Below are 12,920 nucleotides of genomic sequence, written 5' to 3' on the forward strand. Positions count from 1 at the left end.
TATTGATATCGGAACATGGCACAAGAGGTAGAAATTTTAGCTAGGTATTATACTTTATCATCAGGTGTTCAATTACTGATTGGTAGATGTGGCTGTAAACAAAACATATAGAAAAGCTTATATACTCTTTCCTGTAAACGTTTACTTCAAACAGGTCATAATGATTAGAAAAGTTATTTTTTACCCCGTCTTTTAATATTGTGTGTGTGTGTGTGTGTGTGTGTGTGTGTGTGATTGCAGCTGAAGAAGATGAAGTCTTGTCTGGTGATTCTTCAGAAACAGCTATTGGAGAAGAGCTCAGCTTACTCACAGGCAGCGAGGAGGAACTCTCAGTTAGAGCAGGAACTTCTGGTATTACACACTACGTATACAAGGACACACACACACACTACATATACAAGGACACACACACACACACACACACACACACACACAAGGACACACACACACTAAATATACAAGGACACACATCCACTACATACACAAGGACACACACACACACACACAAGGACACACACACACACACACAAGGACACACACACACTACATGTACAAGGACACACACACACAAGGACACACAAGGACACACATCCACTACATACACAAGGACACATACACACACAAAGACACACATACACAAGGACACACACACACACACACACACACACACACACACACACACACACACACACACACAAGGACACACACACACACACAAGGACACACACACACTACATATACAAGGGACACACACACACTACAAATACAAGGACACACACACACTACATATACAAGGAGACACACACACACACACACACACTACACATACAAGGACACACATCCACTACATACACAAGGACACACACACACACACTACACATACAAGGACACACACACACTACATATACAAGGGCACACACACACACTACATATACAAGGACAAACATCCACTACATACACAAGGACACACACGCACACACACACACACACACACACACACACACAAGGACACATAAACACTACACATACAAGGACACACATCTACTACATACACAAGGACACACACACACACACAAGGACACACACGCACTACATATACAAGGACACACACACACAAGGACACACACACAAAGACACACACACAAGGACACCACACACACACACACACACAAGGACACACACACACTACATATACAAGGACACACACACACAAGGACACACACACACACACAAAGACACACACACAAGGACACACACACACATACAAGGACACACACAAGGACACACACACACACACACATACAAGGACACACACAAGGACACACACACAAGGACACACACACACAAGGACACACACACACAAGGACACACATACACAAGGACACACTCACACAAGGACACACACACACACATACAAGGACACACTCACACAAGGACACACACAAGGACACACACACACAAGGACAAGAACACACATGGACACACATACACACATACAAGGACACACACAGACACACAAGGACATACACCCACACAAGGACACACACACATACAAGGACACACACAAAGAAACACAAAAGGACACACACACACAACGACAGACAGACACACACAAGGACACACACACAGAAGGACACACACACACACACACACAAGGACACACACACAAGCACACACACAAGGACACACACACAAGGAAACACACACACACAAGGACACACACAGACACACAGGGACACACACACACACAAGGACACACACAGTCACACAAGGACACACACAGACACACAAGGACATACACACACAAAGGGGCACACACACAAGGACACACACACACACACACACAAGGAAACACACAAGGACACACACACACAACGACAGACAGACACACACAAGGACACACACAAGGACACACATACAGACATACACACACACACACACACACACTCATAAACAAGGACACACACACACAAGGACACACACCCACAAGGACACACACACACACCCACACAAAGACACACACACAAGGACACACACACACACAAGGACAAGAACACACATGTACACACATACACAAGGACACACACACACACATACAAGGACACACACAAGGACACACACACACACACATACAAGGACACACACAAGGACACACACACAAGGACACACACACACAAGGACACACATACACAGTGATGCCAACTCGTAAGAATTGATCCGTACTAATACGAAAATATGGTGGAAATACGGCGATACAAATAAAATGACTCATTCATACGAATTTAGGGTCAACTTGCAATATTATTTAATGATAGAATATTTGCGGTAACTCGAGAAATAAGCAAAAATGGGTCATGATTTGGTAGGGCGCCATTTTTGTTTACATTGACAGACACGATACGATTGAGCTGATTGGTTGATATTATAGCTGCAGCGACACTTAAACCAATAGGGAAGTTCGGTTCATTTTAATCTATTTAAGTGCGCACAAGCGATTGTGTTTTATCGTATTATGAAGACTATTTACTTTTGACGTTGATGGATAAAGTTACCTTGTCGCATCTGCTCTAAGTTTACAAATGGCCGTCACCAACCGATTGGGGTACGTTTCTGTGATGTTTTCTTTTTAAATCAACTACTGCTTAATATGGAACCCCAATCAAACAATATTAAACTAATGATCAAGAATACAACTTTCTTGACTCGAGCAATATATTTTTCTAACACCAATACGAATGGTTAACAGAGAATTTCCATTCGAATCAAGGTATATTTCTGTCAAAAGAGTGAGCTAAATGAAAAGACTCAGTTAAGCAAAATATTGAAGTTGGAACAGACCGCATTTGTTGTCATCCCCGTGGCATCAAACTGACATGAGCACCGCTGCTGTCACTGCTCTTCTGGTCGTTGTTGAGCAGTACTTTCCACGTGACAGTATTCCGTCTAATCGAGCTCCTTTCTTACTTCACTCAATTTGCCTTACTGAGTCTTTTCATTAAGCTCAATCTTTCTGTTGTGGACGAACAATCTCATTTTTTATACGTTTTTTAATATAGCATGCAAACTTTATAATCTAAAGTTATGTCTGAAAAAAAAAGAAGAAGCCATTTAGGAAACAGACTTTCTCCCAGAGTTATACCAAGGAATACACTTCTATTAGTTGAAGTCCTGTGTCTACCAGTCATGCCTTTTGCACTATATGTCGGTCCACATTTAGCATTGCCCATAGTGGACTCTATGATGTTAAGACACACATCTTTCATCAAACAAAAAACAGCCAGCACCCAAGTCCAAGGGAATAAGAATCTGCTGTCAATGGGTTTTGAGACCCAGTCCACTGGCATGACCCTGACTGAGAAAGTCACCTATTCAGCCTTGGTTTTATTTTATAAGGGTTGCATTTTGTGTACAGAAACTTATAAAATATGAGATACTTCCACCACAATAAAAACAGTTTGCCAAAATATAAAAAGTTTGCCAAAATATAAAAAGTTTGCCAAAATACACTATGATACAGCCAAATTCACGTGGTGAAGAAAAGAGACCCTCTCAAAAAGTGACAACAAGGACACACACACAAGGACACACACACACACACACACACAAGGACACACACACAAGGACACACACACACAAGGACACACACACACAAGGACACACACAAGGACACACACACACACACACACACAAGGACAAGGACACACATACACACATACAAGGACACACACAGACACACAAGGACATACACACACACAAGGACACACACACACACAAGGACACACACACACGCACACACAAAGAAACACAAAAGGACACACACACACAACGACAGACAGACACACACAAGGACACACACACACAGAAGGACACACATACACACACACACACATACACACACACAAGGACACACACACAAGGACACACACACACACACACACACACACACACAAGGACACACACACAAGCACACACACACAAGGACACACACACACACAAGGACACACACACACACAAGGACACACACACACAAGGACACACACAGACACATAAGGACACACACACACACACGCACACACACACAAGGACACACACACACACAAGGACACACACACACACAAGGACATACACACCCACAAGGACACACACACAAGGACACACACACACATACTCAAGGAAACACACAAGGACACACACACACAAGGACACACACAAGGACACACACAAGGACACACATACACACACACACACACACACACACACACACTCATAAACAAGGACACACACACACAAGGACACACACACAAGTACACACACACAAGGACACACACACACACATACACAAACTCAAGGACACACACACACACACACACACACAAGGACACACACACACAAGGACACACACAAGGACACACACAAGGACACACATACACACACACACACACACACACACACACACTCATAAACAAGGACACACACACACAAGGACACACACACAAGTACACACACACAAGGACACACACACACACATACACAAACTCAAGGACACACACACACACACACACACACAAGGACACACACACACAAGAGCACACAAGGACACACACACAAGGAAAGAACACACAAAAGGACACATACACACACACAAGGACAGAACACACAAAAGGACACACACACAAGGACACACACAGACACACAAGGACACACACAGACACACAAGGACATACACACCCACAAGGACACACACACAAGGACACACACACACATACACAAGGAAACACACAAGGACACACACACACAATGACAAACAGACACACAGAAGGACACACACAAGGACACACATACACACATACATACACACACACACACACACACACACACTCATAAACAAGGATACACACACACAAGGACACACACAAGGACACACACACACACATACACACACACAAGGACACACACACAAGGACACACACACACACACAAGGACACACACACACACACACAAGGACACACACACACAAGAGCACACAAGGACACACACGCAAGGACACACACACAAGGAAAGAACACACAAAAGGACACATACACACACACAAGGACATAACCAGTGGCGCCTCCAGAAAGTTATTCCAGGGCCACAGCAAAAAAAAATAAAAAAAATAACCCAATTTAATAATGTACTATTTATTCTAATAAATCTATATCTATGTAATATGGTGTATACAGACATATTTTGATCTCTTGACTGTTAATGGCAACTCTCAAACAAGCAATCTTGTTTTACATGTGTACGTATACTATACAGTAGCCTATTTCACAGTAGCTAAATAGTAGTACCATTTATATAACTGTACTTTTCCTTGACAATTACTGTAGTTTAATTTTGATGTTTAAATGAACAACACCCCAAAAATATTTTTGATATTGCTTTATTGTGCAGTGCACAGATTTACAGCACAGGTTATAATAGGTCCATTTAAATAGACAGTTAAACTATTAAAACAATTAAACAGTTCCATCTTAGAATATTGCCTAAATATATTCACAAGCTTGCCATTTTCAACAAAATCTGTATGAACAGAAATGAAACATTGAAAAAACAATGGACAATACATGAACAGTTCAGATACATTAATTTGCAATGAATTTGCAGAAATTGGATTGCTTTGTTTTTCCTTGAAAATAAAATTAAGATTGCACTTTGATAGAGCAAATGACCAAAAACATGTAGCCTAATCTTCTCAACCGAAATCAATCCTCAGGCATTCCTATCAAACTTTCGGATTCCTGGTATATTGAAACATGATGCCATTACATTACTGATGTTAGCCTATCTGAAATATCCATTTCAGTAGCAAGGATATCTATTTTATCTCTGTAACTTTACCTTTACCGTCGCTGACATGGCGTGTTCTGTCCCTGATCTATCCACCTCTTCCAGTTCATTGCCTGTTCCTCCTCATTCTCATTCTCCCCTGGCTGTTTTTCCGTTTTTTGTTTCATCCTCTGAAAATTGACACACCATTTCAGTATTAGTTGTTAGCTATGCTAACTTTCCCGCTTAGCAATGCTAGCGTGAATTCAACAATAATAAAAACGTAATGAGTAAGTTCAGTTTTAAGAATGAAGTAAACATATGTATGTATTTCCTTTGAGAGTTCACCATTGTGTGATATACATACCCACTAGACGTTTTCTCGTCGGAAATGTTGTCCAAGTGCTGTTCAAAAGGTGTTGTCCAAGTGCTTGTACTACTACGGTCTCCGTCTTCCACGTTTCCTTCAAATCTCTCATAGCAGTCACCAGCAACGTCAGGGAGGGGGAGCTAGCTACAATGTCAGCAAGAGCAGCGCGCTGTATCTTGCTACAAAATCGTTTTCACATTACAAACAACTATTGTGAATTTAAAAAAAATCTCGAGTACATTAAATATTTAAAATAAATATGCATAATAAAATTTGTCTTGGGGTGGCAAATGGGGTGGCAAAGAATGATTTTGGGGTGGCAGCAGCCACCCCTAGCCACCCCTTGGTGGCACCACTGGACATAACACACAAAATGACACACACACAAAGAAAGAACACACAAAAGGACACACACACACACACAAGGAAAGAACACACAAAAGGACACACACACACACACACACAAGGACAGAACACACAAAAGGACACACACAAGGACGCTTGCTTTTGAAACAAACAATATTTTCTCCTCCTGCAGGATCAGATTAGTGTCCTTGACAAAAAACAGCGGGAGTTTCAACAAGCTCTTGAGAACATCCAAGAAGTCCACTCTGAAAAGATGAAGAAACACACGGACATGATGGAAGTGGTAAGATGCAATGAGGAACAGCATCCTGTGTCACATTAAAAAAAGATTGTGTCAACATACAATAATTCTTGTTACATATCAATTGGAATTTTGCACACATTTTATGATTGTACAACAATATATTATCGAGGTCCACTAGACCTTACTAGACTGCTAGAAAAACAAAAATTTAAAAAAGTTCATCTAGTATGCCATCATCGAGGGAGATCATTGAAATTACACTTTTGCCTGAGCACAACATTAACCAGGGGGAGACCATAATAAAAACATATTCTGTGTGTGTGTGTGTGTGTGTGTGTGTGTTTTACACTGAGCACAACATTAACCAGGAGGAGATGATAGTAATTACTAGTGCTGTCAGTTTAACGCATTATTAACGGCGTTAGCGCAAACCCATTTTAACGGCGTCAATTTTTTTATCGCACGATTAACGCGTTGTAGATTAACGTTCTTTTTGCCCACCCACACTGTGTATTTGGCTAACGTTACGTTTCAGTGAATGGTGAGCGCGATACGGCGAAATGGATGATAAAAAGCTTCTGAATAGAAAGTTTACCTTTAAAAGTTGTGTTGTGCTAAAGAAGCGAGCTTTACTATTATCTGAAAATGTCAACAGGCAGCTGGCTGAAAGCACAGAAGTAGTAGGCTTACCTTTTATTGGTAACCTAACTGTTACGGTTCATTGTTTTTGAAATAAGAGGCCTGACTTCTATGTTCACAGCAAACTTGAAAAAAAGAAAATATTAAGCCATGGTTTAACTGCACTATAGGCTGAGTCCTTGTTTATCTGAAATGTGCACTTTATAATTTTATTTTGTTCTGCCCTGTTTGGCAATGTTGTTTTTCAATAAAATAAAACATTGCATAAAGCAGGCCAAGCCACTTTTCCATGTTGATAAGAGCATTCAAATACAATAAAAATTTGCGATACATTTTGAGTTAACTATGACTAAAATGCGATTAATCGCGATTAAATATTTTAATTGTTTGACAGCACTAGTAATTACATATTGCACTTTTACCTTAGCACAACATTAACCAGGAGGAGATAATTGTAATTACATATTGTGTGTGTGTATGTGTGTGAGTGGGTGTGTACACTTTTACCTGAGCACAACATTAACCAGGGGGAGATCAAAGTAATAACATATTGCATATGTCAATGGCCAGGGAGCCCAGTCAGTTAGCCACAAATAAGTGGAAGATTAAGCTCAATTCTAGAGCAATACAATGGCTGGTCACATTGTTACCACATTAACTTCCAGCAAGCATACATTTCAAGCACAAGCAGTCTTGCTTAAACTACTGAGCTCATGACCTAAAAGGCATGCCAGAACCTTGCTAACCCCACCTGAAAAAGGTCTTGGACCACAGAAATACACAGTGCAGACCCTTCGCATCTCCAAGACTTGTGTCTTTACTAGTGTATCTGTTTAATGGCTCTAGAAATGTAACATTTATATTAGGATAAGGATTTTTATTAAGATTAATGCTGATCTAGTCGATAGATGCCCCTTAATATTTGTTATTATTTATATTTTTTCATAATTATATGGTTGTTATTGTTGTGATCATTGTTTATGTTATGTTTATTTGTTTGTGCATATTATACATAGATTTTCACATTATGAATGAAAAATATGTTAAATATGTTTTCTTAATCATTGGATGAAATAGTCTTCTAAATACTTTTAATTTTAGTGTCATTCTGTGTCTCTGTGAATTGATGTTTGTATCAGCTGCAGTTGTCCCTGGATCAGAAGCAGAGTGAGATGAAGGTGCTGGAACAGACCGTATGCCTCAGAGAGAGACAGACAGAAGAGGCCCAGCATGCAGCCAGCCTTCTGCAGATGTCTCTGGAGCGGCTCACTGAAGTTAGTCATATACACTGATGTCAGTTTATCCTTTACAATGACTGAGAATATTGATAGTTTATCCTTTACAATGACTGAGAATATTGCTAGTGTATCCTTTACAATGACTGAGAGTATTGCTTGCCTATCATTGTCCTTTTCTACTCTTGACATGTTCCCACTTGAAAGATAAAGTGCTTAGATGAAGATACACAGTTATCTTTGCCTCGACTAAGGCCCCGTGCATACAGAGTCTAGAGCCCAGTGCACACGAAATCTAGTTTGCCTGAACCTGGATAGTAAAGTCTCCGATAGCCCTATCGTGCACAGGAACCCACTGTATCCGCACACTGTGTCCTTCGAATCGGGGGTCCAAAGTGAGTAAACTCGAATCTGTCCGAAGGTTTGTGTTCGTCTGCACGCCTATCCGCAACCCTTTCTAATCTGATGATGACATTGCCCCACGTAATCGCCTCGCAACCTCAGGCTTAACCCGTATTAACCCCACTGCTTCACTTCATAGCAGCAACAACAAATTTAATGTATGACGTGGCTCCTTTTCCGTGACTTACATTTTTCTACTGAGCTTAGTTGTTTGTATTGGGATATATCTTCCTATTACCTTGCTGCTATTACACGTGAATTTCCCTGATGGGATTAATTAAAGGTTATATATCTATCTATCTTAATTAAATCGATGTTGTAAGGAAATGGATGACATTAACAAGCCACACTTTAATCTATCACTGTTTAATCTATTTGCCCGAACCCGGGTTCATTTTTCACACGGATCCAATCTTTAATCGCGTGCAGGCGGAGCCGGGTCAAGAGAAATTTGCGTGTACATGAACCCAGCGGATCGGATTGAATCCGCTGTAGTACATCCCCCACACCTGTTGGTGGTGCTTTAACGGTGCTACAGACAACTGAAAAAAAAAGAAGACACGAGCACGCTAATAAAGTGACAGAAGACAGTAGTCAAGATCCAACTAGCTACGTTTAGCCTAGCCGCATAGCCTACATTTTATCTGCATAGTAACATATTATGGTGGTTAATTAAATGGGTTCCTTGTTCCAGGTATCACTGTGTCCACAGCTCACAGTGGCCGTGGATGACCTCTGGCAGAGGTTCGCACTCCATAGCATCCCATTAAATACAGTCTGGTGGGAATACACGGCACCTGTTAATTTATCGTTAAAGTAGATTAAATGTGACTTGACAATGAAAATGTGTTATCTATCCAATATTGGGATAATTGGGATTGTATGTCTTTCACGTGTATAGGACCCACCCGACTATTAAACGCAGGGCTCCAGAAATGTTGCTAAATCAATATATAATCTGTGGTGAATATTCAGGAAATAACGGTACCGTAGTTGTGCTCCATTTAAAATGGATATGGGAAAAGCTTTTTGAAATAAGAATCTGCACTCAGTAATAAACTTGATGTTCATCTCCTCCACAGGGAAGCAATGCCTCAACCAAGCGGAATGAGGAGGCCTTGCAGCACTGCAAAAAAAGGGCTGCAGAATCTGCTACTAAGGCAAGTCCCTGGTATTTTTAAATACGTTCACACCATTAGATGACAATGTATTACAATCACCACATATTCAAATATTTACATTTAAACAATTAAAATCAATCATAGGATTCTCGCAATGTCTTCCCATCTGAACAAAAAAGTTAAAATTCCAAATATGAGAACTACCGTATTAGCCCACGTTTTATATTAAGACTTAACAAACTAGGGTCGGTTATGCTGGGCAATAGCAAGGTAGTCTACTGCCAATGCTAACTGTCCAACTTAGCTATAATTTCATTAACTTGACCCTGCAGATTTTTACAACAATGCATTGGAAATTCGTAGCCTATCTTATAGAATTCCTATTTAAAACAAACATGTGTGAGATACTTGGTACAATATTTACCTCTTCTTAAGATTGAGTTTGAGAGACTGGTGGCTACAGCTTGTGCATAGATTTGATCCGATAAGGCTACCAGCTGGCGGCGCGTGGCACTGTTCTCTAGTATCTAAGTTAACGACCGGAAGAAAACATCACCAATCATATTGCATTTAGGAATCTTGCGAAAGAGCGAAAAAATAACGTTATTAACCGGTTACCATTATTTTAGGTAAACGATTCTGATCCGGAACATATTTTTTTTGAAAGTTTCTGGTTTCGTTTCTGTTCCTAGCAAAACATCAAAAGTTTCTGGTTTTCGTTTTCGTTCCGTGAACCGGTTCAAAGCCTTGGTCATATTTAAATCATTCAGTACGTTTTGTTGGAAAAAAAAGAGGATAAAATGAATAAAATTGCATATCAAATCGCAATCGCAATATTTTGGGGAAAAATCGCAATTAGATTATTTTCCCAAATCGTTCAGCCCTAGTGTTGACATCTGTGTGATTACTGTTGGTGTTGACATCTGTGTGATTACTGTTGGTGTTGACATCTTTGTGATTACTGTTGGTGTTGACATCCGTGTGATTACTGTTGGTGTTGACATCTGTGTGATTACTGTTGGTGTTGACATCTGTGTGATTACTGTTGGTGTTGACATCTGTGTGATTACTGTTGGTATTGACATCTCAAAGATTACTGTTGGTGTTGACATCCGTGTGATTACTGTTGGTGTTGACATCTCAAAGATTACTGTTGGTGTTGAAATCTGTGTGATTACTGTTGGTATTGACATCTGTGTGATTACTGTTGGTGTTGAAATCTGTGTGATTACTGTTGGTGTTGACAGCTGTGTGATTACTGTTGGTGTTGACATCTGTGTGATTACTGTTGGTGTTGACATCTGTGTGATTACTGTTGGTGTTGACATCTGTGTGATTACTGTTGGTATTGACATCTCAAAGATTACTGTTGGTGTTGACATCTCAAAGATTACTGTTGGTGTTGACATCTGTGTGATTACTGTTGGTGTTGACATCTCAAAGATTACTGTTGGTGTTGACATCTGTGTGATAACTGTTGGTGTTGACATCTCAAAGATTACTGTTGGTGTTGACATCTGTGTGATTACTGTTGGTGTTGACATCTCAAAGATTACTGTTGGTGTTGACATCTGTGTGATAACTGTTGGTGTTGACATCTCAAAGATTACTGTTGGTGTTGACATCTGTGTGATAACTGTTGGTGTTGACATCTCAAAGATTACTGTTGGTGTTGACATCTGTGTGATTACTCTTGGTGTTGACATCTCAAAGATTACTGTTGGTGTTGACATCTCAAAGATTACTGTTGGTGTTGACATCTGTGTGATAACTGTTGGTGTTGACATCTCAAAGATTACTGTTGGTGTTGACATCTGTGTGATTACTCTTGGTGTTGACATCTCAAAGATTACTGTTGGTGTTGACATCTCAAAGATTACTGTTGGTGTTGACATCTGTGTGATTACTGTTGGTGTTGACATCTCAAAGATTACTGACACCTGTGTGACCCTTGACCATCAGGTGAAGAGCCTGGAGGCGGAGCTCAACTCCTGTCAGGAGGAGCTAGTCCATTGCCACCGGATGATTCAGGAAGCCAATCAGGAGTGTGTGAGACAGTTACAACTAAAAAGCAATGAGGTGAGTTCAAAAAATAAAATAAAACAGTGGGGCTAGTAACCAATAGGAGGGATGTGTTGGCTAAAGATAATGAAACAGTGGGGCTAGTTACCAATAGGAAGGATGTTGATTTGTATGAGCAGCTCTGGTGCGGGCATATGTTCGCCCCAACAGAGGATTGCCAGATAGAACTTCCCTGGCACCCAGGCTATATCCAGGCTAACAGCAACAATACAATTAAATCACTTATCGTAACATAAGCTGTATAAAACGAGCATATACAATTTACCAACAGTGGGGGGTAGTAACCAATAGGAAGGATGTGTGGGCTAAAGATAATGAAACAGTGGGGGTAGTAACCAATAGGAAGGATGTGTGGGCTAAAGATAATGAAACAGTGGGGGTAGTAACCAATAGGAAGGATGTGTGGGCTAAAGATAATGAAACAGCATTAATAAAGGACACGCCTCTGCAAAACTGGCTCTAAAAACCAAAGACCAAGTCAGAAATCTTGGCATTCAAATAGAATCAGATCTCACTTTTACCAGTCATATCAAAGCAATCACCAAAACAAAGGATTGCAGTAGTCTAGTTCCAAAGTGATAAATGCGTGGATTCATTTTTCTGCATCTTGAAGGGATAGGGCCTTTGGTCAGTATTTTTTACTGGGGAC

At 40.4% G+C, this 12,920-nt stretch overlaps 1 protein-coding gene across 1 annotated transcript in view; it reads left to right on the top strand.

Moving 5' to 3' along the window:
* ccdc18 (coiled-coil domain containing 18) overlaps positions 1–12,920 on the top strand; it is an 81,418-nt gene that overhangs the window by 54,902 nt on the left and 13,596 nt on the right. Inside the window, exons 9-13 of the mRNA XM_080836609.1 lie at positions 241–351; positions 6,721–6,831; positions 8,571–8,705; positions 10,151–10,228; positions 12,152–12,268. Coding sequence (XP_080692735.1) covers positions 241–351; positions 6,721–6,831; positions 8,571–8,705; positions 10,151–10,228; positions 12,152–12,268 — 552 coding nt within the window. The remainder of the gene's footprint in view (positions 1–240; positions 352–6,720; positions 6,832–8,570; positions 8,706–10,150; positions 10,229–12,151; positions 12,269–12,920) is intronic.

This window comes from Sprattus sprattus, assembly GCF_963457725.1.
Source record: "Sprattus sprattus genome assembly, chromosome: 4".
NCBI lineage: Eukaryota > Metazoa > Chordata > Actinopteri > Clupeiformes > Clupeidae > Sprattus > Sprattus sprattus.